The following is a 26415-nucleotide window of genomic DNA, read 5'->3' on the forward strand; positions in this document are numbered from 1 at the left end:
GAAATACTTGATGAAGAAAAGCCTGCTTTATTAATCAGTAATTCAGAAACATCTAAGGACCAAATACCTGTCATTGATTTAGTTGATGAACCTCCTAAAGATGAAAGCACTTCAGAAATAAAAACTGAAGTAGGTGCTGAACATGTAACAAAAAAATCCAAAAAGAAGAAGTTAAAAGACAAAGATGCTTTATTGCTTGATGTTAATTTACCAGCCCTTAATTTATCGGAGAGTGATAGTAGTGACGAATCTGACAGTGGATTGCCACCTTCAGTAAAAGAAGAAGCACAGACACAAGAAAAACAGTTAGATGAAAATAACATTGAGTCTTCTGATAAAATAGAAGAAAAAGAAGCTGCAGATAAAAAAGAAGATACGGAGATAGATTCACAGTTACCCAAGTTGGAAGAAAAAACAGAACCTCAAGAAGATGACAAGCCAAGTGAACAACAAGTTCTTCAAATATGGGATAACTTTCAAAAATATCAAGCAAATGTTGAACAACACAAAGAAAAAACACCGCCACCCATGCGAAGACGCCATGTGTGTGAATCCGATCATGATTATTGTTTAATACCACCGGATATGAACGGAGATGAAGATATACTAAACCCCGATAAAAAGAAAAATAAAAAATCACCTAAAAAAAGACATGGAGATATGTCTTCATCTAGTAGTAGTAGTAGTGATAGTGACTCGAGTTGTTCTTGTGGTTCAAATTGCAGCTGTTCTTCAAGCAGTGGATCATCATCTTCGAGTTCCTCTGATTCCGATTCATCCGACGAGTCTGGAAATGAACAAAATAATGGAAGAAGAATGAGAAAATTGTCTCGAAAATCACTTCCCAACAGAAGAATCAGTAATGGATCTAATGTTGATGTTATGGGTATGACTGAAACACCTGTACTTGTACCAGAGAAAACTGAATCACCCATTGCCGAAACTGATTTGGAAACTGAAGAAAGTGAAACAGACGAAGAATTCTATGATAAGAATCCACAACCAATAGCAAATAAAACGTATAATGAAAAGCGAAACCAGTTATTAGCGTCAATCGCCCCATCAGATGGTGGTTCCATCTCCGAAGAAGTGAGTCGTTGTGCAACACCTGTCAAGGAAGAAAAAATTCCCAAGGAAGAGGTAGAAAATAAAGATAAGTCAAGCAGTAGTAAGAAAAAGAGTAAAAAGAAGAAGAGATCCAAAAGTTCTAAAAAACATGGTCCCATTAAGATTAACATTCCTAAAGATGTCATTGCCAAATCAGAGTCTGAACCCCCTATTGCACCATTAATACCTAACAAGATTACTATATCTTTACAATCAAATACCGTGCAATTGCCAGAAACGCCTAAACCAATAAATTCAAATAAATCGACCACCACACCTATGTCTGCGGAAAGCAAGAGGGCTTCAAAGCGAAGACGCGTGCCAAACAAATTTTATGGTTATTCGAGCGACGAAGAGCCAACTACTCCCGCTGCACTTAAACCTCAACAACCTCCGAAATTGGAATGGAGAAAAGAAGACTTGCCATCACCTGCCACGCATAAAGCTAAAAAGGAAATACCATCTTCCGTTATACCGCAAAAATTGTTTAATTATAACGAGCCTATAAGGTTGACCACTCCTGTTCCAGACCCTGAACCACCACGGTTCTTGATGAACTCCGAATCGATGGAATCCAGTGATTCTGATTCAAGCGAGGAAGGGGCTTTAGAGATATTTCAACCAACTAATGTACAAAATACATTATCTGTCCCGCCGCCGACATACTTGAATTCCGGTACTTCGAGTTTACCATACGCTTTCCAAAGACCAGCGGTTCGCGAAGCAAAAGAGGGTGAAAGCGTATATTGTTACTGCAGATGTCCATATGACGAGGTGTCAGAAATGATAGCATGCGATGCCGAGGGCTGTCCCATTGAGTGGTTTCATTTTGAGTGTGTTGGTATCATGGTACCGCCTAAAGGCAAATGGTACTGTCCAGAATGTAGAAAAAATCAAAGTTTCTCAGGTTACAGATAAGTCTAAACACAATTTAGGTGTATATAACATATTGTTATCTGTATATAATTTATTGACGATTGTAGATAATTTAGCTTTACTTGTGTATATCTTTAGTTAGGTTGTATGTTTAAGTTAGGATATTAGGTCTGAAAATTGTATCATTGTTATTAAAGTACATGTTATGCTTGATGCTGGCTGTGCGGCCAATCTGTAACCTGGCGAATTGTTAATTGACATTAACTATACAGCAAAACGAAAATATAAATCCAATTTTTGATACCAAACTGTAATTTTATTTAATCGCTACCATAGATTGATCTTAGTGGAATAGTAATCGAAATCCACTAGAAATATTTCTGTGGAAATCACAGTCAAAAATACTTTTATTTTAATTGTGAAATAAAAAATAAAGCAATCTTACGATCTGAGATTGATTTATTCTTATTTTATTTGATTTTACAAACAAGATAATATATGAGTCGTATTGTTCCTAGAAGCATTTTTATACTGAATACAAATATCGACGAATGCCATACCAATACGAAAAATCTCGAAATCAGATTAAATATTTAAGCACAGAGCCTCAAATTAAAAGATTTACTTTCTGGCATTTTCTAGTAAGTTGAACTTAGTGTAGAAAAAAAAAACAAACAAGGTAAAATGACAATATAGGTATCAACAAGGTAGAAATACTTTTTTCTTTTTGCATTGGTCTTTTTTAATCCGCACTCTTTCACTCTAATGCATCATAACATTACCTACATGTTGCCTCGCCTTCCTTGTCTGGCAATTACTTTTCGCATTGCCGTCCTGAGTGTAAAAACATCTATAAATTTAAAACAGCTTAGGTAGGTATATCGATATATAGGTATATATTAACAAAACTAATCTGCTCGTGTATAATATGAATAATAGAATTTAGTAAGCTTAAAATTGATATTTCAAATAGGTACTTGATATATTTATAAATTCACATTGTAACAGTATATTCTGCGATGCGATGAAAGGAAATATTACGTCGATAAAACAGCGCTCTCCTATACGCCCCGTTTGCACAATTACAATTCTGTTCTGCAAGGGTTATTTGTACACACCGGTGACTGCATCATCTATTATACTAGGATAAGCGAGATTTAAATTCAGCCGTATACTATTGAAACAGAGTCTAATTTGCATTATTTAAATGTATATTTTGATGCGTTAATATGCTAAAGTTTTGTACTGGCGCGTTAGGGATTATTGGATACGCTAAAACGATTTATACTGAATGCAAAGGTATTTCAAAGGTTCACCTTAAAATCACTATAGAATGTAAGAATGATAGGAACTGGCTATATATGTAAAGGGACTCTAAAGTGAAACTTTCATTTTAAAATGGACAACACGCACAAATTATGTAGTTACAAGACGCTATATTTCTTGATGTTTATCGTTTTTATTTCTTCAAGCAGCTTATAATGAGCCTTTAAAAAACGGGGAGTTTCTCAATGAACATGAAATGGTGATTAATAGAGAGAGAGAATGCAATATTGAACAGATTAGAGGATTGAAAGCATTCAATCATTAAATAAGGTATATATTGGCACATGAATCGATAAACTGCTTTGGAGTACAACTTTTTCAATCGATATATCAATATCTTTTTTTTCTTATTCGAATTTTTAAAAAGAAAATTCAGTTTTGAATAGCGCAAAATTTTAGCTATTATTATTAAATACTCGATTACCCGAGTTATTATTATTTTATTTACATAATTCTTATCTTGCAGTATTTTGGATGCCTTTTTTGTGTTTTAAGAACAATTCACGTGTAAACGGATGTAGAAGTAGAATATAGTTTGTCTGTAGCTAATCTTACTATCTAAAATCTGGAGCATACTCTCCTGCGTTCAAAGATCTTCGCCTTACCTTATCTAGGTTTATGATATCTAAAAACTTCTATGACAAAATCATAATTGGCTATTTATTGGCAACAAATGGCAGTGTCAAAATTTTACCGTTGAGCTAACGACGCTCAGTCTTGAGAAATATCTTAATAAATAATTAATGTAATAGTATCTAAACGGTGTGATTTCTTTTTCATTTCTTTATTGTGCAAAATGTCAATCGCGATGAACTTTATGGAACTCTGTCCGCACAAGAGCACCTGCAGTAGGTTTGGTGAGCATACTCTTGATAATCATATCCTAAATTGAATGTTAAATTTTAATAGGCATAAATATGTGAATTATCTAATAGAATATTATATATGCGAAAGTAGCTATTTGTCTGTCTCTTTTTCAGGCCTAAACTATAGAACCGATTAAGATAAAATTGGGTACAAATATAGTTAAAGACCCGAAAAAGGATATAGGTCGGTCGGGCAACGGGAACTATTTGGGGAAAACCTCGGTATAGCCTATCTATTCCTTTCGATATTTCCTACGCAAACGAAGCAAACGGAAAGCTGGTATAATGTAATCTGTACCGGCGAAAAACTGCGCTATGTCACTGCATCTGCCTATTTTACTCTTTTTTCTGTGTTATCGACTAAATTGCTTTCTCTAAATCTGCTGTTCAGAGAGAACAATTTAGGTAGTTCAGTTTAAAGAGAATCCCTAAACTCTTTTACGGATTAGACAGAATGGAAACGATGATTAATTAAAACATGCAAAATTGTTATTTTCATGTGCATGCTAAGATTATAAATACCCTTTTCTCCTCCTAATAAAAAGTTTGTGACTATGAAACACATCAATGACGAAGTTTCAGTTTATATAAATTAAATCTCATCCGCTTTGGGTTATTACACTGTAAGAACGACAAGCTATGCTTCGCACTGTGATTTACGTTTAAAAAAATTTCGTCCCCTATTTATATCCTTAAATTATTTTAAATTAATTTAAATTCAGAATGGACTCTCCATTTAAAAAAAAATAATCTAGTTGCGTTTAACCCTGAATTTCGCGTTTATATTAACCCGTAGGAATATCGGGATAAAAAGTTGCCTATATGTTATTCCAGTTGTCCAGCCAAACTTCATTTTCATTGCAAACGGTTCAGTAGTTTTTGCGTGAAAGAGCAAACAAACACACACACATCCTTACAAACTTTCGCATTAATAATATTAGTAGGATAGGATAGGAAGGATAGAGTTTGTATGGATATATATGTAATCAATATATATGTAATATTTATAAGAACAATATTTTAGATCGCCAAAATCTGTTTTCAGGAAAACCGCGTCCTAACCTTAGATTACATTCTGTCGCTGGAGAAATGATGAAACCTGCTGGTGAAGGTAAGGTAACAAATGAAAAATTAATTGTATTTGCCTTATTAATGTTTTATTGTTCTCGTTTTTACAATTGTTAGATATAGGTATCAACAAAGCTTACATTAAAAATCTCTTTTGTTTTTATAATTGATTTACTTATTTAAATCGATATGTTAATGTTACCATGGCAACTCCGAACCATCATATTGTAAGAATTTCCCTGTATCATTTTCTCCAAGTTTGTCTATGGTTGTGAAAATGCCGCCAACACTGGTATCGACATCTAGCGGCGCATTTTTGCCGCCCATGTCAGTTTTTACCCATCCTGGATGCATGGAGGCAACGAGAATTTCATCTTTTTTTAAATCAATGCTCATTGACTTCGTTGCAGCATTTAATGCGGCCTGAAATTTTTTTTATAAGTTGTATGTCACTGAAAAAATTTTTCTGTAACGTACTGCTTACAATATGACGTGTTATTTTTGGGATCATATAATAATTTATCGAAGTGTTGTGAAACAAATGTATTTTATTTTTTATAATTGTACTATAATTATGCTACTTAGTTTGCTATTTTAATTTCACTTCGACCGAATTTCCTACTTCCTCGATTATATATATACATTTTCACGCGTCTAACCTTTGAGCATCTGTACGGATAAAAGCCACCTTGGTCGTTTTGTGCAATGGAACCAAGAATGGAGCTCATATTTATAACAGCTGCCTTTTTGGCGCCCATCGGCTTCCCGCTGTTAGCTTCCGCTGCTTGTTTCAACAATGGAACGAGAGCCTGAAATATAAGGTTTTTTTAATATCATATTCGGGCCTTTCGGTTGTTTAGTTACTTTATAAATTATCAGCGTATTTATAGGCACACTCCTTGTTAATATGGTTTAATAATAAAACATCGTGTTCTTGTATTATATTTATATTCAGTTATTGCTAGAAAGAAAATTACCCACAGTTGAAACTACATATATTTAAATGGAAGTTATAGGTTGCAACGTTGTTCTTTTCTAAAGGATTTTAGACACGGAGCATTATTAAATATACAATTATATCATTAATAGTAAAATAAAGAATAAATAACCTTCGTCAGTAATATAGGTGCCACTGTGTTAACTGTTAGATTTTCCAGCAGCTGCTCAGCTTTCACCAAATTGAGCTTAGTGAATCGTGTGGTGACACCAGCATTATTGATCAGTAAGTTGAGACCTTGGCCTTTCATGACTTTTGCTATTTGTGTAGCGATATCATCAAATTGGGAAGTATTGGTTACATCTATAAAATTTATATTATAACTGACTTTTTTTTTTCAATTTTGCATTTTTCTAATCTATACCTGATGGGGTAGTTTTTATGAAATATGAATTGAACTTCGTTAGCAATACGGTTCCGCTTCCATGAGGCGTAACGTTTAGAACGTTTTACGAGGGCATTAACTTCTTAAAATTTGTTACGTTCATGTGCTTGTACCTACGCTATGCATGACTGCATTTAAAGACACATACAGACATGCTATCTTATAGGCCTCAAACATTTTATATGTTGTATGTGGTAGCACGCTTCGGCACGAATTGGGCCAGCTCGCACCGGGGAAGTACCGCACCCTCACAGAAGACCGGCGTGAAATAGCATTCTGCTGTGTTTCGTTCGGTGAGTGGGGGAGCCGGAGGCCCATATCCTTTTCCTTACCCTTCCCAGTCCTTTCCTTTATTCCTATCGCCAATCCTTTCTTAATCCCTTCCCAAAAATCGGGTCGGCAATCCATTTGTAGAGGCGTAAGGTCTGCAATGGACCTTATGCCTCTCCAAATGTTCATGGGCGGTGGTAGCGCTTACCATCAGGCGTCCCACCAGCTCCATTGCCGACTGTAACATAAAAAAAAAATAAAAAAAAACATGTTCAGAAGCGTTGGATGTCTACTGGTGCGGCAGTAGTCATATACATGCAATATTTTCAACGCATCCTAGCCGACCAACGGCAATATTGTGTGATATAAAAGTAACACGATAATTTCGTTGTAAGAAACACAACAAGTCTTTCAGAAAAAGTGACCATATATCTGTCATTCCAAAAAGATACTTTACGTTAAACTGAAATACATATGATTAAGGTCTGTGCTTATACGTTACCTACCCAGATTTAATATGTGCAGATTCTTGTGTTCTTGGGAAATTGCTTTAAGTTCCTGAAAAAATTATAAATATAATCAGTACATTAAGATATATTTGCATGCATACAATTCTATATTTTTGTGCACAGTTATTGTCATACATCATAATATGATCCAAATAAGTAGGTTAGGTATAGAGATATAGACTGTGGTGTACCTAGCTAAATAAAAAATATTAAAACATAATTTTCGTGTAATAAAATACATATAATATATTTTTGTGTACTCACCGGCGAATTACTAATAAAATACTGTTTGTAAACTAATGTTGTTAAATCATCATTTTATTTTATTTATGCACGTAGATAAAGAAAAACCTTTTTTTTTATTTTTATTTTTATTTTTATTGTATTTCATAGGATCTACGATATAATTCAATATCAGGCATATAAAATTTTAAGCCAATTTTTTGTTATAGAGAGAATAATATGACATTATGTATGAAAGAGTGTATCATTATACAACCATTGTATCATATACATTAGAAAATTTATAGCGTATAATAGGATGATTAGTGGTGTTGTAGACTGATGATGATGATGTCATCCCTACTAATATTATAAATAAGAAAGTAACTCTGTCTGTCTGTTACGCTTTCACGCCTAAACCACTGAACCTATTTTGATGAAATTTGGTATGATGATAGAACTGAACTTGGGAAAGGACATAGGATACTTTTTATTACGAAAAAAAGTGAAAAAGGGGTTGAAATAGGGGATGAAAGTTTGTATGGAAGTTCCTTATTGTCAAACATAAAATCATGTAAGATTCTTTCACACTTAAACCACTTAACCAATTTTGACAAATAGTCCAGACCTTGGGAAAACCTATAGGCTACTCCTTACCATGTCGCGCGATATAACCGAAATCCACGCAGGCGAAGCCGCGGGTGGATAGCTAGTATCGTAATAATCAATACATAGCATAAAACAAAGTCGCTATCTCTGTCTGTCCTCATGTCCCTATGTATAGTTAAACCTTTAAGGATTCTTTCAATAGCAAATGTATCGGTTTTTTCTTTTACTACGAATATTAACTTTTAACAATTTGAAATCTTCTTTTCGATAATTCTTAACACTGAAGGCAGTAGAGCAAAAATAAATGAAAGATATAGCGCGCGAGATTTCAAATTATTGCTCGCTGTCAAAAATCTAAATATTCCGGATATTTCTTCGACCGTCAGTGAAGTGCTTTTACTTTCGATAACAAATATAAAGTACCGATCTGAAATAGCGTGTTCTGTAAATAGGAATTTAAACTTATGTTATGACTCTTTTGATGTTGTCTTTTTTGTTATTCTTTATTTGCATCATCATCTTAGATGCTGAGGATACGTCATCGTTCATGGCGTCATATGCTTAGTCACGATTATTCGATACCTGCCGTCCCCCACTCGATTTTCGATTGTATGTGAATAATTATTTAAGTGTTGCCTACACTAGTATACGACTCGTTAGTCGATGCCTGGTAAACGGGGGATTTGCTATCTCTTTCTCGCGTTTATCTTTAAATAAAATAGTTATTAAATATTACTACACGGCTTCAACTCAGACATTAAAGTTGGTTATTTAGTAGTAACGTGAAGTGTTAGTGTGATTTTAAAACAACAACAAAAATGGCACCGATCGGTAAGTTCTTATGATATATAAGTTATTAACTTTACATCTTACCTCAGAAGTGTTACGACAGGTTGCGAAAACATTTTCAGCCTTATTGTTCTTTAGTAGAAATTTAACCATTCCAAGTCCCAACCCTCTGTTTGCGCCAGTAATCAACACGGAATTCATTGTGCAATTCTAATAGAATTTCATTAAACATAAAATTGACGTTTAAGTAAGGTTATCTTGCGTTCTTGTTAGCAGTAACCTATGTATACCTAAATAATTTTCTGTCATTCATGGAGTAACACGTCAAAATGACAATTTTTAATAATTTTCTCAAGATACGCAATATTGTGAAACCGCTAAGTAGAACTGATACTTTAATTGTGTTGAGCCGGCGCACATTTTCTAGTAAGTTGGGAATTATCTTAGCGTAGCCTTGAAGTAATTATCGACTAACCTCTGATGATATGACTGTGGTATTTTTCATGTCTTGATTTATTACTCAATCTAATTTTTACCCACCTGATTATTCGATCATCGTTCTTTTCATGTTTAACATGTACTATATTATGCCCTCATAATTCATAAAACATCTAGTCCTGATAGATTTTTCAAATATCATAAATAGAATAACTATAGATACATTACTTATATAATAATGATTGTTGATGATATCTAATATGATTAATAAAAAAAATTCACAATCATCTTGGTTACATTGTAAAAATGCATTAAAATTTCTGTGTATTGTTGTAAGCATTGCATTCATATAAATATAATAATAGACACTTTTGGTTGTCTATACAAATAGGTTGGATGTGTTGTAGCCGTAAGACAAAATCAATCGCTCCTTTAGTACAAGAAGAAGGTATAAAGATTATATTCACTGGAAATTTTGTGCTGTCTGCCTATCATGTTAATGTGGCACAATAGAGCTTCCATAAAAATCGGGCAATTATTGTATAATTCACCTTTTCTGCGTTAGTAGTATTATGGCAGTTTATAGCGAAAACATACAGTAGTTCAACGCCATAATGAAAGATGTTTTAACACCTAGACTATGTTGTGGTTGTCACAGTTCAATAATATAGTTATGGAAATTTAAAATATGCAAAAGATAAAAACGCAGATTCTTCTCAATTTGCAATCTCTCACACAACAAATAGTATTGCCCCCATGCATAATTCACCTATCTAAACATCTTCGTTGAACAACTGTGTGGGTTATAAAACTGTGGTATTATGAAGTTTTCTGTGGCTCATATCTGTTCTTGTCCATTGTAAATTGGTGATATGGGATAGTTGGGGAGTACTTTTAAGAACTAGTAGTTAAAGTATAAATATGTTATAATGCTGGGCTGATGTACAGGTAATTTATACAACCTGATCAGCCAAGCTTTGCTTAGTCTGGAACTAATTGTAATCATATCATTATTTTAAATTCTGTTGTTAGGTATGGTAATGGTAATTAAAATGTTTCTTACCTTACCAATATCACTTATTGAATAACCATTAAAGGGCTTCAAAATAGGAATTCACACACTAACTCAAATTAAATTAAAACCAAATCACATATTTTTATATTACTTAAACTTTGTAAATACTATGCTGCTACTAAAATATCACAGTTTCTAGATTCATTCATTTCATTCATTGTCAGTTCATATAGTCAATTTTAATTAACACATTTTACACCTTTATAAGTGGGTAATGTTTCTCATTATAATATATTTGCTGTTTTTGTAATTGGCACACTACAACCCTCACTTGGTCACATACCGTACCAAGGTAGCTGTGTGCATTATAATGTTGCTTCATAGTTCATGGGTACATAATGCAATTGTAGATGGGGCGTATGATTATGACTTGGCCGTCATTGGTGGTGGCTCGGGAGGGCTGGCATGCGCTAAGGAAGCAGTGAACCAGGGCGCTCGCGTTGCTGTGTTAGATTATGTTACCCCTTCGCCCCAGGGGACAAAGTGGGGTCTCGGAGGAACATGCGTGAATGTGGGATGTATACCGAAAAAGTTGATGCATCAAGCGGCATTACTTGGAGAGAGCATACATGTGAGTATTTATGTCCTTTATATAATGTTTGATGCTAGTAAAGTACTGTTGAAAAAAAGGTTTACTTTATTATTTTAAAAATCACACAAACATTTATTATATATAGACCTGTTCTTATTGAAATGTATTAGGTTTTTACTGTGCTTGGATGAGAGTGAATTACTATCTAAAAATTAGATATATACATTGCATATGTGTTTAAAAACAATTGAAGCTAAGTACAAAATTTAACACGAGAAATTGTTTTGTAAATTTTATTGTTTTGAAACAGATGAAATAAATAAAATATTTTCAAGTAAAATTCCTTGTTTAAAGATTCCTATAATAACCACAAAAGCATGATAGAAGCACATAGTGAGATATTTTCTCTGGAAATATATTAGGTCTAATATCATAAATAACACTGCAATTATCTTTATGTGAATGTGGGTCATTAATCTATAGAATTTATTATTACAATGTATTGACTAGATAAGATTGTATATCTAGTGAGAAATCATTGAATAGACAATCTTATGGGTTGTGTTAAAAAGAAGTTATTTAACCATATCATAATATTATTTGGATTAAAAATGATTGTCTTGTTATGTCTCTCCATTTCTATAGTATATCCTGTTTGTCAGAAACTCAAATAATATAGAAGGAAATTTTCTATAAACTCATTTGCCTTAACAATATCAGTCATTACTCATTAGTTTATAAATATAATTTTGTGATAATCAGTAAAGAGAAAGTTGGAATAATTAACACTAGAAATAAGTTCAATTCATTTCAATTTAAATAAAATAACTATCATAGTCAGTCAATATTTTATGAGAAGAAGTAGACAACTGCAGATACTATTAATTAATAAAAGGTAAAGAAAAAGAAAAACAATATATTTCATTATAATTGTTTGCTTATAGGACTTGGTAAGTGCACCCAAAACCTCATACCTTCCTGATCCCTTCCCGATTCCTGGATTCCTTGTAACTGGTAATGCTTTTTATTAAGGTAAATAGATTTGGAATGTTTATATACCCTAGTTTTCAATTAAATTCACCATTAAAAATATTCTGAAAGTGACGGGGTAATTAATTTTTTATTTTAAAGTAAATGATGTGGCTATGTTGCTGCCCTAGTATCATATTTTAATTTGATCCGACCCCAATAAAGCATCTCCTGTTATTTTAATTCTAGCATAGTTATAGATACGGACTAGATTGTTCCATAATTACGAATAAACGAAAAAGGTCAGACGGTCCCTTAGTAATTTTCATAAAAGCCTATAACAACTCGATTTTTATCTATCACTTGTTTAAGTGTATTAACAATACAGTATTGTGGTAGTTAACGACTTTTCTACAAGATAGTCATATGTCAATTTTACTTATAAAATACAAGAGTATTTGTAATTTCATGGATATAAAAGTTATTCTGAATTTATATTGACAGATGTGCCAGTTGTGCCTATCATAATCGGGACCTCTCACTGGCACATAGCTAATGTAACAAGCAATAAGTTATATTATGGGTGGCAATTGAAAAACCAATAATTTGTGTTTGTCGTATAATATTATAACAGAATAAAAGGAAAACTGTTGTACTCAATTCCGTATGATAAGTAAAGGCAGGATACACGAACAATATTGTATTTTAAAACGGCAACGGCCGTTAAGCTGCGCTGTTTCATTCTAACACATACAACATATTATCTACATCTCACTCACTCGCTCGCCTACACGAGGCGGGCAATTACCTGACTTTCGTATTGCCATCCTGGAGCGAGTGCAATATATCTATGACTTTAAAAGGGCAAATTATGATTGCTAACATGTATTATTTTATTTATTTATGGGGAGTTAAATTTTGATTGCAGTTTCCTAATACTATTGTATGTACCAATTGCTTATAAACGAAAACAATGATTCCATTGTCTTTCCCAAATGTTTTAATGGTAAACTCTCACGAATTGAATATTTTCTTACCCCTTTGAAGGCGTTTTGTTTTTTTTAACTAGGGTTTTGTGGATGAAAATTCATTGACGAAATTTAAATCAATCCATTATTAATAAGCTCCTGTTCACGAACGCAGCCAGAATTTAGGGTGTCAATTAAGTGAAATGACTAAAAGTGCATAAAACACGCTTACTTTAATAATAAGTTTCCGCTTGCTTTTCCTTAATGAGAAGTTGAACAGTTATAGGTTAATTAATATGTAAATTATATTAATTATTAATTACATATTATTAACATTTCCCGGGGTTTTGAATCCCTAAAACCACCCCCCTACGCTAAGCGCATACTTCTATAATATGGTAGAAACTTGGAATAAGCAGCGTAACATGGAATGACGCGTGATCATAACTTATATAACACGAGATAATCATAATGAGTTTTAATTTACATATTATGTGAATGGGAGTATATTTTCATGTTAGTCATATCGTAAAACATTATACCTGTTTGATAAATAAATGCAAGTCACAATTGTAAACTGTTCTGGAAGTATAGACACACACTTTAAAAAGGAGAATGTTATCAATCCGATTGTTTTTTTTTTGGGTTTTTTACATGAGAACTTTAGACTCCACTTAAAAAAAAACTTTCGAAAAAAAGAATCGTCAAGTCTTTCTTTTTTTTTTTGTTAAAGCTAGTGCCGTTCCGTTAGTTTAGTTTAGTTCTGACAATTTGAGAGAAGTTTAGTTTTTTTTTTTAACAATGATTATGTACAATATATTTTTTTTATTGCCGTATCATATATGCGACGGAAACTATTTTTAAGCATTTATAAGGGCTTATTCTAAAAATAGTTTCGCTATTTGTAAGGCCAAAATTTAATTGAATTATGCCAAAAATAAGTTTGAGTGTGTTAGTGTGACAGCAATATCATCTCCAACATCATTTATTTAAATACTGCATTTTAAAAATAATAAAATACTTGTTTGACTACAAATGAGAAGTCTTGCTCATTATAATTTAATCTTTAACTGTCTGGAAATATATTATAAAAATGCAATATTTTAAAAACATTTTGCAATTTGTTATGCATCACTGGCTTGTTTGTAAAACCACTTCATTGAATAATTAATTTTAACATTGTGTAATACATAATTGCAGTGATATTTATGTACCTTATAATATTTTAAAAACAATACACTAGACAAGTAGTCTTTTATTGATTTTTTCATCAATCCAGCATCCTATATAATATACCTATGATAGTTTTTTTTTAATTATTTCTAGAAACTTGGAAATACTATCTATGGTCATTTGAGTTAATTTTATGAAATTTGTAGATTGTTATTTGAGTGTAGGTACAATGTACCGTAAAAACATGAATGCCATTAATTGTTTGAAATTAAAGAGGAAGTTGTTGTATGGGAAAATCTATTAACAAATTTATATAGTAATCGGTTGTATGAAGGTCTCAATTCTTTGATTTTGCGTGTTTTACTATTTGCAATGTAGAATGATATATGGAAGATTGTTATTATCTAATTATCACAGCACTTGCATAATTAACAAGAAAACATAATTAATATATATTTTTTTTATATGTGTAATGTGCTTATATAGATACAATGTGCATATTATTACATAAAGACTAGTTGTTGTTTTCTTCTCTGCATTATAATGTATAAAAGTAATATATAAGAGATTTTCAAATTAATTGTAATGCTTGTCTCAGTTTCTTGCAAACTATGAATATTACTATGAATATATTGAATGCAGCATCCTTATAAGACAAGTTAAATCCTTATAATATAAAGTAAAGTCCTTATAATCCTTATGCAAGACGCCAAAGAAAAATAGCATTATAAACAATTTACTATGAAGATGATATAATAATTACCCACTCTTCTCTTTCTAGGAAGCGGTTGCGTACGGCTGGCAAGTGCCCGCACTGGACCAGATCAAAATCAACTGGGCCGCCCTTACAGAGTCCGTCCAGAACCACATAAAGTCTGTCAACTGGGTGACCAGAGTCGACTTGCGGGACAAAAAGATTGACTACATCAATGGGCTAGGCGAATTCAAGGATCCCCACACCATAATAGCGACCATGAAGAATGGAAGCAAGAAGGAGTTGACAGCGAAGAATATATTGATCGCGGTCGGCGGGCGACCACATTACCCGGATATCCCTGGCGCGATAGAGTACTGTATAAGCAGCGATGATATCTTCAGTTTGGGACACCCTCCAGGGAAGACGCTGGTCGTTGGAGCTGGATGTAAGTATCGAAATATACAAGTCAGTCTTGTTAAATATAACATTTATAGTTATTGTGGTAGTCGAGCATGCTTCGGCACGAAATGGGCCAGCTCGCACCGGAAAAGTACCACACCCCCACAAAAGACCGCCATGAAATAGCATACTGCTGTGTTTTGTTCGGTGAGTGGAGGAGCCGGAGGCCCATATCTTTTTCCTTACCCTTCCCATTCCTTTCTTTTATTCCTCTCGTCAATCCTTTCTCAATCCCTTTCCAATTCAGAGTCGGCAATCCATTTGTAGTAGTCTGCAAACGATTTTACGCCTCTCCAAATGTTCATGGGCGGTGGTAGCGCTTACCATCAGGCGACCCACCAGCTCCATAAAATCCGACGGTGACATAAAAAAAAATCCACTAATAAATTTTAATAATTAGCAGCCTGATTTTTAAGAATTGACAAGAAACTAATTAGTTACTTCTCTATTAACTAGAATACCAATCGTTATTCGAATATTGGAGTACCTTAACGTAATACGTGGTTAAATTTGTTTCGTAAAAACAGAGATGAACAACAAAAGCATTCATTTTTTGCTATTTTGTAATTGAAATTTGTGTTTTATTTAGTAACTAACTCATTACGTACTTTAAAACATCTTGAAAAAGTGCTATATATGTATAATTCTACTAATATAATAAATGCGAAAGATTCTAAGGATGTGTGTGTGTTTGTTGCTCTTTCACGCAAAAACTACTGAACCGATTGCAATGAAATTTGTTAAGTAGACAGCTGGACAACTGGAAAAACATATAGGCAACTTTTTATCCCGATATTTCTACGGGATATGGACTGACGCGGGTGAAACCGCGGGGCGCAGCTAGTATAATATATTTTTGCTTTCATCAATGCCTTCTTAAAGAGAGTGAATCCTTACAAGCTATTTTTCTTGGTTTGACGAGAAAATTTCCAAGCCATTTGAGAATCAGGTCATTGAAACGTTTAAGTATGCTTCAAGTATTTCCATTCATAAATATGATTGTATTATGTGTCTTTCATTCTTTAGCTTATATCTACACGTTTTCTTGGTATTTTGTAACCATCTCTTTTTGACGGATTTCGACCTGAAGCAGACAGATTTAATTCAAATTTTTATACTCACCAAGGATTTAAGGACTACATTAGTCTATATTTGAATAATTAAAGAGGGTTTCCTATTTTTTTATTAAGAATTTTTTATTTTACGTCAATGATCACTTCTTCAGTCGCAACACTATATTCACCAAACCCAATACTCTTCCAGACATCGGCCTCGAGTGCGCCGGTTTCCTCAACTCGCTGGGCTTCCCGGCCACGGTGCTGATCCGCTCGGTGCCACTCCGCGGCTTCGACCAGCAGATGGCGCAGATGGTCACCAACGAGATGGAGTCCAAGGGTGTGAAGCTGCAGCACAAGTGTGTGCCGCTGTCTGTGGAGAAGCTGGAGACGGGACAGTTGAAGGCCAAGTGGTTGAATACGGAGACGCAGGAACAGTAAGTAGTACTTAAATCTTACTAGCAGCGGCTAATCATAGCATTTCAATTATTTTTTTTAAGATGTTTTATCCTTATCTGATAGAATACCAGCTGCGCCCCGCGGTTTCGCGCGGATATCGGGATAAAAAGTTGCCTATAGGTTATTCCAGTTGTATTGTACGTGCGTAGATAGCTGAACAACTGGAATAATATATAGGCAAAATTTTATCCCGATATTCCTACGGGATACGGACTTAGGCGGGCGAAACCGCGGGGCGCAGCTAGTTAATAATATTAGTAGGAAGTAGGATAGGATCTGATAGAATATAGACAAAATTTCATACATAACATTTTGGCGGGTAGTCAAGATAAATAATTTGTTTTTTTTTTTTTATTAATTTTAGAAGCGAAGATGTGTTCGACACAGTGCTCATAGCGACCGGACGTTATGCTCTAACGAAACAACTTAACTTGGATGCGGCTGGTGTTAACGTGAGTTTAATTATTTTTTTTAATTCATTAGGTAATCTATTATAGACACATTTTTCACACACACTACCCAAAGATATTCTGTGGTAATAATACACAAATATTCATTTATTTTAGTTCTCTATTAGCAGCATTTGTATTTAGAAATTAAACACTTGAAAACTGATTTTACACGCGATTTATTCATTATATTAACCCGACTTTTCGAACACTTTACAGCGAGCGTGTCTCCGTGATCACATTCACTGTAAACACTTTACAGCGAACGTGGTCACGGTCGGCTTAATAATATAATGAATAAATCGCGTTTAAAATCCTTTTAAAAGTCTTTATATTTCTAAATATATAATACTCGCGTAAAATCAGACACAAGAAAGGACATGTATTTTTCTATGTACTTTGTTACCTACTGGGAAAACACATTTTACAGCAAAATAGACAATATGCATATTACATTAGTATTAATTATTTTTTTTTTTAGTTTATGGCTTTAAAGAAAATGCTAAACTCAAACTGAAACTCAAAAATTTATTTATTCAATTAGACTTCTTAAAGAAACATTTTTGAATAAGACAGTTTTAACATTTATCACCGAAATTGGAAAGCATTTTTTACAGAGAAGAGCCGGCATTAAACTCTGTATTTGCTTTTTTCCAATTATATCATGATATTCATTAAATTTGAATCGCAGCGCATGATTGATTTTTTTCTCTTTGGGAATTTTACAAAAAAAAATTAATTGATTGGTATTTCTTTTTAATCATCATCATCATCATCAGCCTATATATGTTCGCACTGCTGGACATGGGCCTCCTATGAGGGTTTTGATGTTATTATTATATTATTCTCACACAGTAAGTGCTTTTCACTCCTACATCCAGATATATCCGTCCCATCCGTTCATAAATCACTGCACTTACAATGTTAATTTAAACAAACATCCACACGCTTCCAGTGTCTCTCCGAGAGCGGCAAGGTCATAGCTGAAACGGAACAGACCAACGTGCCCCACATCTACGCAGTGGGCGATGTGCTCGAGGGCCGGCCGGAGCTCACCCCCGTGGCGATACACGCTGGACGCCTGCTGGCCCGCAGGCTGTTCGGTGGCTCCACTCAGCTGATGGACTACGACAACGTGGCCACAACCGTGTTCACACCGCTGGAGTACGGGTGCGTGGGGCTGAGCGAGGAGACCGCCGTGCAGAGGTGGGTTCGATCATCGATAATGTAGCGGGTGAAATGTGGGAACTTGGGTTAAGTTACTCGACTTAGCATTTGCTTATGAGGTGCTAGTACTGTAGTCAGAAAATCAATTGTGTGTACCCTTGGTACATGTGTAGCATTCGGGGATCATGTAAATATCCAAAGATAACAAATAAATTTTTGTAATCGGTCCAATAGTTCCCGAGTTTTAGAGAGCGCATTCAAGCAAACATGGTTTATTTGCAATAAAATTAAAAAAAACAGGGTATATTTGTAAATATTTGTTGTTGTTTTGTTGTTGCTTATTTGATTTGATTGTTGATTGATTGGAGGATGTAAAAAGTGACATTCTCGTGCTAAATAATACAATCATGTTCGCAGACACGGCGCGGACAACATCGAGGTGTACCACGCGTACTACAAGCCGACGGAGTTCTTCATACCGCAGCGCAACATCCGCAACTGCTACCTGAAGGCGGTGGCGCGCCGCGAGCAGCCGCAGCGCGTGCTCGGCCTGCACTTCGTGGGGCCCGTCGCCGGCGAGGTCATACAGGGCTTCGCGGCGGCCATCAAGTGAGCTACGACGCTGTATAGTCCGCGGCACCTAACTTGGCACCGTGCTTGTGGGATTTCCCCGCTTTAACCGGACGTGGTTTAATATATGATGACAATAGCCGTAGTAGAATAGTGACAAGCAATTCAAAATTGGTATTATAGAAACAAATGGACCGACTATTAAGTTTTTAGTTCTTTTGTAGTGTTCTGTTTACGATCTTTCGTTTGATATCAGTAAAATAAAAAAAAAATATCTTACCCTCACAATTAGCGGACCTGCAATCCTGACAATTAGAACGACGACTAACATGTCAAAATAATACCTATATATAAAAAAACATATATATGCTCGAAATGCATTACCCTCCTTTGTGGAGAAATAAATAACTAGTTCTAGTTCCACTATGTATACGACACCCGAACTTATCCAAACTACGCCAAAACCACCCCAACTTACGTAAATGACTGTATGTACTATGCGATTATATTAAAAGAGTTAGCTAGTTTTTTTCATACGGCATTTGCTGTCTGAAAGCGATGGTGCTATTAAATTAGCTAAGTATATGTATAGTGTACGCGTAGTCTACGAGGTGTATACGCAGTCTCTACTATACATACTCTAGAAGTGGAAACGTGGGTGATTCGTAAAGTCATATAGGACGTTTGTTTCTATCTCTTAGGTATATTAAGTAAAATTAACATCGACAAGTCGCGTCAACTTTATACCCAATTATACGAGTGTGAGTTTTGTTCGTACGTAAATACTGTATACAGAAATTTAAACCTCTATAAATACTTTATTCATGCTAACACATTGACTTCCAGATGCGGCATCACCATGGAGCAACTCATGAACACAGTGGGCATCCACCCGACGGTAGCCGAAGAGTTCACCCGCCTGAACATAACCAAGCGCTCCGGCAAGGACCCCAACCCCGCGTCGTGCTGCAGTTAGAAACCCCCCCACGATGGGAGGCGGACGTACACTGTCCACAGATTATATAATAGCAAATTATGAATAATACATCACTCACAGCTTTCCCCGATTTCAGTGGACTCGATCGAATTTAATCAGTTGGTGGTTGGTGGGGTTTATATAAAAATAAATTTGATTATTGCTCTTAAATTGAGATACTTCAATGGTCATTTAACTTACAGTACAGTGAAAAGTTATAATTGATATTGTAATGTTTTGTGGTTTGTTATTATTAAATTGATTTTTTTATATTCTATTGTTATCGAGATACACAGCACAGACAATATATAGTTGTCAATTATCCCACTGTGCATACCGCTTATAATTTCTGCACCCTCGCACATTAAGTATTACAGTAAAAATTATGTTTATAATACTAATGTCACGATTACTCGGTAGAGAATAGATAGATATGGGCATTTATAAATGAATTAAATTATAACAAAAGACATGTTTATAAAGTTTATATAGAAATGACTTAAATGTTTCGGTGCTCACACCTTGCCTTTGTTTTATAGTACAAAAGTTACCCGTTATTTTGTAGTGACGTCATGAATGACAACTAGATTTGGCGCCAAACGCCATGTTGTACACAGATTAATAATTAATAATTATAAATATTAGTGTTGTAATGTCTTGTGCTTCAATAAAATCAACTTTGACACAAAGAATGGTCTAGCTGTTATTTATAACGTTATAAGTTAATTATTTCGAACAATATTGCACACAGTATTATATTTGTATTGTCTGTTTCCCCGCATTCGATGTGGCTACATTCCGGTTGCTAGTGCGCGCCGAAAATGATTTTTTCTCCATGTGATTTTAATTTGTAATTTAATAAAGTGATATATTTTTAACGTTTGTCTTTTATTGTCTCTTGATACTTAGGTGATTTAATAAAATAATATATTGATTATAATTGTCATTCTTCGCACGTGTTAAATTCGGGATAGTTTAATAGATGTATTTAATACATATAAATAAACCTTAGTCTTAAATCACAATATAAATTAAGAAAAGAAAGGTGTGTGTGCGATTCACACACGATAGAAGTGAAACTTCAGTGAATCGAAATAAAAAATCACTAAAATGGTATGTATATTTCTGTCTCATTCTTTGCCGGCTTCATTCTACACATTTTTGTATTTGTATCTCTTATCTGTCCTTTTTTTTTTTCGTTGCATCAGGTTTGAAATTAGAACGATTCTAAAGAAGATTCACTTCAAAAAATAAAATCCGTTGCATAGCTTTATAGATTAAAGCAAACAGTTACATAGGGACAGACGGAGAAAGTGACTTTGTTTTATACTAGGTAAAATTGTTTGCATACTGCTTTTCTTTTTCCAATAATGACTTGTTGAAATAACAAAACCATACCGTTCTGATTTAATTTTATATTAAACATCATATATAAATAACATATTAAAGCAATTTATAAGCCATGTAGGGGTAAAAATAGCTTATATTATTTGGTTACATGTAGCACCACAGAGTGACAATATCGAAGCTTATCTATGACAGTCATGACTGACGTCTATGGTTCATCATTAGTGATGTACCGCGACATTTCTGGAGTTGGGTCACAGGGAAACCATATTTGTGCAGTTGGCAACGGGTAATATTCATGTGCTTGAACTAATCTATCGTCGAAGCGCCAAAACCGAGGCCCGCGGAAAAAGAAGGTATCTGTAAGGAGTGAGAATGGCTGAATTATGTTACAATATAAGTACATATAATATCTGGTAGTGTAAGCAATTGTTTCATTATAATTTAGGCCATTTATTGTATATTATTTGTATGTTGTCAGTTCAAACTATTATACTACGCCCGCTTGGCGCTTACTTGTGGAGATACAAGTGTAATGCAACCTTTTTTTTAAAGTATGCATAAAAAGTTCTCACCGCCTTTCCAAACAATAGCGGCATCAACAGGATATGGCACCTTCCTCCACGCAGACATTTCTTTAGGATATCCCTTATCCATGAGTCTCGGTTCTTCATCAAATCGCCAGAACCGTTCGTCCTCAATCAAATAGGTTTTATTGTTGTAGTCTGATATGAATACAGACGTCAACTCGGCTACATGTTGTGGGATTAAGTATTCGGTTATTCTGCCGCGCTTTATTAAACGGAAGCGGGAACTGAACTCCCAGTAGCTGCGACCTGTCGATGATAAAGTGTTTTAGGATGCCCCACAGAGAGCATGCTTTCTCTCACGCATGGGATTAGATTAAAAATTTAATCTAATCTCATGCGTGAGAGAAAATGAGCCGGACTGGCGCCATAACGCGTTATGTAACGAACCGGGTTAACCTCCTTATAGTTAATAATGTTTGAAAAAAAGAGTGAAGATAAATAAAAATTTATAATCTTACTCCAAAATATAACGATATGTCCATTCCGTTTTTCGTATATAGTTTTGATGACTCCAATATACTTCGGCAGGCCAATGAACACGTCGTGGAATCGTTTAGGATATCCTTCCAATATCATTTTTCTGTCAGATAGCACCCACATCCACTAAAAAAATATTAAATACATTAATAAAGAATGAACAGAAAATATTTATGGTTATTTAACAAAACGCCATCTAGTTTTTAGTACCCGGTTCATACATAGACTTACAAATTTTTAATAACAAAATTTATTTTCTATGACCGTAGGGTTGTAAGGCTTGTATTTAATTTCATGTTAAATAGTCAAATACTTAAACAAAGAGACCTTAACAAATAACAAAATTTTTGTTTACCTTGATTGCAAACGAAATAACATTTAAATTTCCAATACATATGCAAACAGTCCGAATACTCACTTCTTCTTCGAACACGAAAATCTTGCCCTGTATAACCTGTATTGTGTCATAGTTCGTAAAGCACAGATCCGGTATGTCATCCTCATCGCTATCCGCCTTTGTAAAGCGAGGCACTAACGAAGACCTCGACTGCACCGCTTCTGTCGTCTCTTCTGATTCTTCTGCTGAATGCTCGTTGTTTATTGACGCTAGATAGGTTAATTTGTATTCAGTATTATTTGATTATTTTAATTATTTACTTAATACTAGAGTTCAGGGATTTTGCTCTTGGTGAACTAACGGAATTTGTAGGTTGACTATTGATTACATAAGTAAGATGAAACTTTCGAAAATCGAAAAGAAGATAAAAAAAAGAATAATCTTTATTATTTTACACACCAATATTTGGTTTCATACACTATAATTAACCAGTAAAGCGTGTAGAGGGGGAATTATTTATAATATGCTATCCTAAAATTATTTATAATATGCTGACTTTTGCCTGGCACTGCCACCACTCTTTTTAACTTTAAACAAGAACGAAGAACTCTAATAATTATTAAAATCATACATCACACGTAACACCACAATATAACACTAACAGTACAGCTCCTGCATTCCCAAAATATCGTCTTCATGCAGCTTCTCCACAGGAACCTGGTAGTACGGGTACATAACAGACGCTTTTACGTTGGAATGCGACAATCCTAGCGCATGGCCTATCTCGTGCACCGCGACCGCGAAGAAGTCTGTGACGTCATCATCTTCTTCATCAGGATTGTCCCCCCAGAACTCGTCGTCGTCGAAGTGCATGGCCCCGTGGGGCGGGGGGAACGCGTGTGCCACCACCCGGCCTGGCCCGTCGAAAGGAAATCTATAAATAAATATATTAAAGAAAGTATATTGAAATTATTTAGCCCATACTCATATATTTTGTTTCTAGTTGAAAGATTTTTGTGTTATAACGCTAACTTTAAGAATTAATTTAATCTTAGCAAATTTTACTTTAAGTCAAAACAGTAAGTATAAATGCTGTAGCCGAATGGATAATGTATAGGTAGCTTCTAAAAATAAATATTATGGTAAACCTACTTCGTAAGTATATAAAGATGCTTTTCGAGTTATTGCTTTCCATTAATTTGGATCACTGAATATCATTAATATTCAGTGATCCAAATTAAAGGCTATAGGTGTATAACGCGAACATAACTGTATATCACTCCAGAAATTAATTTTAATAGCAATAAATTTCTTAAGCACAAAAATAGCAATTGAAACATTATGGCTTATAAAATAAAAATCTAGTCTTTCTTAATTCTTCTAACTCACCCATCCCCATGGTCCCTGCTAACAAAAGAGACCTGTATGTCAGGTTTAGCATCGTGGCGCAGGAAGGTGAGTCCCCCGTGAGGCGCCCACACCGCCAGGCCCGCTTCCATTATCGCTTCTACTCGAGACTTCTCTAAAGTACTCGACCCGTTTAATACGCTGAAAGCATAAAACCTATTTAACTTGTCCTTTAAATATCATTTGTGTATCAAATCTTATTTTACCTATATGTAATTGTCTTCTTGTCCCAGCCTTGCTGGAGTATGTACCGTTTATTTCGATGTGATTTATTGTTAGGCAGGATATCTTTTACACCGCATCGTTTCCTTCGAAATAGCTGAAAAATTTTAATACCTTCGCCTTAATTTGTTAAAAAAGGAAAGTTAATGTTATTATGTTACCATTCGATTAGGTGAAGAAGAAATGGATTTTGCGTAAAGTTAAAATTTGCATTAAGCTTAGAATTTTAGAATCTTATAAACACATGATAAAAAGCTCACTCTTGTCTCTAACATGTAGAGTATGAAAGTTATTTATATTAAAGACTTTTTACAGCATTCAATTAATTTATTTCATTAGGTATTAGTTATACCTAGTATAGTATTATGTATGTGGTGATACTTTAGTCCCGTTACCATATTTGTTCGCATTGTCCAAAGGTTAGAAACGTTTTTTATTTCAGATTCTTTTATTCTAATTAATTAACGAAATGATGAAATATTATGGAATATTCTAATTTTTTGTTATATTTTCCTGTATGGACGTAACGATATTGTATTTCTTACTATACCGTTGGTCTTATTATTGATTGTGATCTAAACATCACACTAATATTATAAATGTGAAAGTTTGTTTGTCTATTAATCGCGTTGAAACTACTGAACGGATTTTGATGAAATTTGATATACAGACAGGGTATGAGCTGACTTGGGTGATAGAATTATCCCGGTTAAATGCTCCCTTGGCATAAAACAGGAATCTTCATATCGGGGCGAAGCCGGGAGGAATAAATGTGTTTTTGTATGAACGTTTGTAATGTTTTCAAAATTAAAAAGTTCAACTGCATTGGGTTCCAGTCTATGACCGTAAGTATATGTACCACGGGCGGAGCCGGGGAAGTTCGCTATGTTTGTTATAACATGAAGAGCTTACTTTTATCGTCTCTTTGTCTATTTCTCCGGTCGCCGGTAAGCCCGCGAAAGTTTGCATTTTTCGGACTCCTTCCTTGATCGCCTGTTTTGTATACGTGAAGTCAATGCCTTTCTCTCTTTCGGGAAGGTAGCCATAACGTGTCAGAAATTCGCGCTGAAGATTTAATTTTTGTTTTCAGTGTTGGTTTATTGTATATATAGTTTATTTTAGAACCTACATAGGAGATTCAAAGAGAAGACCCATGCCCCCTGTGGAGCAGATGATAAACATCTGTTTCACTGATCGATTTTCTTTATGGACAAGTAGATCAGCCTTCTGTGTCCTGCCAGACCGCAACAGTTTTTTCTAAGTCACCTTAATCTAACTCTAACTCTAACCGGGAATTGAACCCAGGACCAATCGCAGCAGTAAATAAAAGAAAATGCTATATATTCTCAAAAAATGAGGAGGTTATGACTGAATGTTTTTTAATACATTCTTTTTATTACTTCATAACTTTGTATAAGATCATTCAATTTTCATGGCACCTTTTTTGGCGCTTCCCTCATCCTCAAAAAATCGAGTTATTTATGAAATAACCTTGTTTGTGTAATATGGTACCAGAGTTAATTAAAAATTGAGCACTAAAGCTGTTTATAGCTCACAAAAAAGAATCGATCTCAAAGATAACATAGTTGCCAATATCCTATTTTACTAAACGTCGTTTAAATTATATTATATTGAGACTGGTTTGTATCATTTGCTAACGGCTTGCATTTTAACTAAAGGTAGTGATTGTTCAATATAATTTTAATAAATTAATCATGCGTTAATTACATAATAATCTCATAAACGGGAGTGTTAATTAGTTCCTGTATAACGGTAGAATACTTATTAAAGAACAATTCTTAATTGAAAAAAAATGTGTCACGAAATAGGTTAGATGTACCATAAACAAAACTTTTTGTTGGTTTTAAAAAATTAGGCCAACCGATAACCCACAGATAACACTGACCACAGATTGTACAGATGGCGCACTTTCTTCCCAAAATATAGTGCGGCAAGTCACTGAACTATACAAAAACCACAGCACCACGTACGTTTTCATGATGACCAAGAAACTGAATGACGAT

General features: G+C 34.4%; 4 protein-coding genes across 6 annotated transcripts in view; 2 read left to right on the forward strand and 2 right to left on the reverse strand.

The window, feature by feature from the left end:
• Positions 1-2291, forward strand: part of LOC119834881 — a 6940-nt gene extending 4649 nt beyond the window's left edge. The window contains exon 3 of the mRNA XM_038359399.1: positions 5-2291. Coding sequence (XP_038215327.1) covers positions 5-2025 — 2021 coding nt within the window. The 3' untranslated portion in view covers positions 2026-2291. The remainder of the gene's footprint in view (positions 1-4) is intronic.
• A 1799-nt stretch (positions 2292-4090) lies between these two features.
• On the forward strand, positions 4091-20889 carry LOC119834755 (thioredoxin reductase 1, mitochondrial-like). Of its 3 annotated transcripts, XM_038359219.1 has the most exons (9): positions 4091-4166; positions 5221-5286; positions 10888-11108; positions 14961-15321; positions 16599-16827; positions 17214-17301; positions 18254-18504; positions 18883-19074; positions 19882-20889. In XM_038359219.1, exons 1-9 carry the CDS (start codon positions 4106-4108, stop codon positions 20009-20011), a joined length of 1599 nt encoding a protein of 532 aa, XP_038215147.1. In that variant the 5' UTR covers positions 4091-4105; the 3' UTR covers positions 20012-20889. The 3 variants fall into 3 exon arrangements, with proteins under 3 accessions (XP_038215147.1, XP_038215149.1, XP_038215148.1); XM_038359221.1 differs by lacking the exons at positions 4091-4166; positions 5221-5286 and adding an exon at positions 8887-9066; XM_038359220.1 differs by lacking the exons at positions 4091-4166; positions 5221-5286 and adding an exon at positions 9312-9450.
• Positions 5311-9259, reverse strand: LOC119834756 (C-factor). Its single transcript, XM_038359222.1, has 5 exons — positions 9109-9259; positions 7402-7453; positions 6353-6543; positions 5903-6052; positions 5311-5666 (listed from the first exon to the last, which is right to left on the reverse strand). Exons 1-5 carry the CDS (start codon positions 9223-9225, stop codon positions 5442-5444), a joined length of 735 nt encoding a protein of 244 aa, XP_038215150.1. The 5' UTR covers positions 9226-9259; the 3' UTR covers positions 5311-5441.
• Positions 20890-21427: 538 nt separating the features above from the next.
• Positions 21428-26411, reverse strand: LOC119834985 (matrix metalloproteinase-25-like). The gene is made up of 9 exons (XM_038359564.1): positions 26298-26411; positions 25304-25456; positions 24376-24488; positions 24152-24310; positions 23425-23696; positions 22844-23031; positions 22407-22551; positions 21934-22194; positions 21428-21718 (listed from the first exon to the last, which is right to left on the reverse strand). The coding sequence occupies exons 1-9, from the start codon at positions 26388-26390 to the stop codon at positions 21567-21569; spliced, it is 1536 nt and encodes a 511-aa protein (XP_038215492.1). The 5' UTR covers positions 26391-26411; the 3' UTR covers positions 21428-21566.
• Between the last annotated feature and the right edge of the window lie 4 nt (positions 26412-26415).

The sequence above is a fragment of the Zerene cesonia genome, chromosome 20 (assembly GCF_012273895.1).
Source record: "Zerene cesonia ecotype Mississippi chromosome 20, Zerene_cesonia_1.1, whole genome shotgun sequence".
Taxonomy (NCBI): Eukaryota; Metazoa; Arthropoda; class Insecta; order Lepidoptera; family Pieridae; genus Zerene; species Zerene cesonia.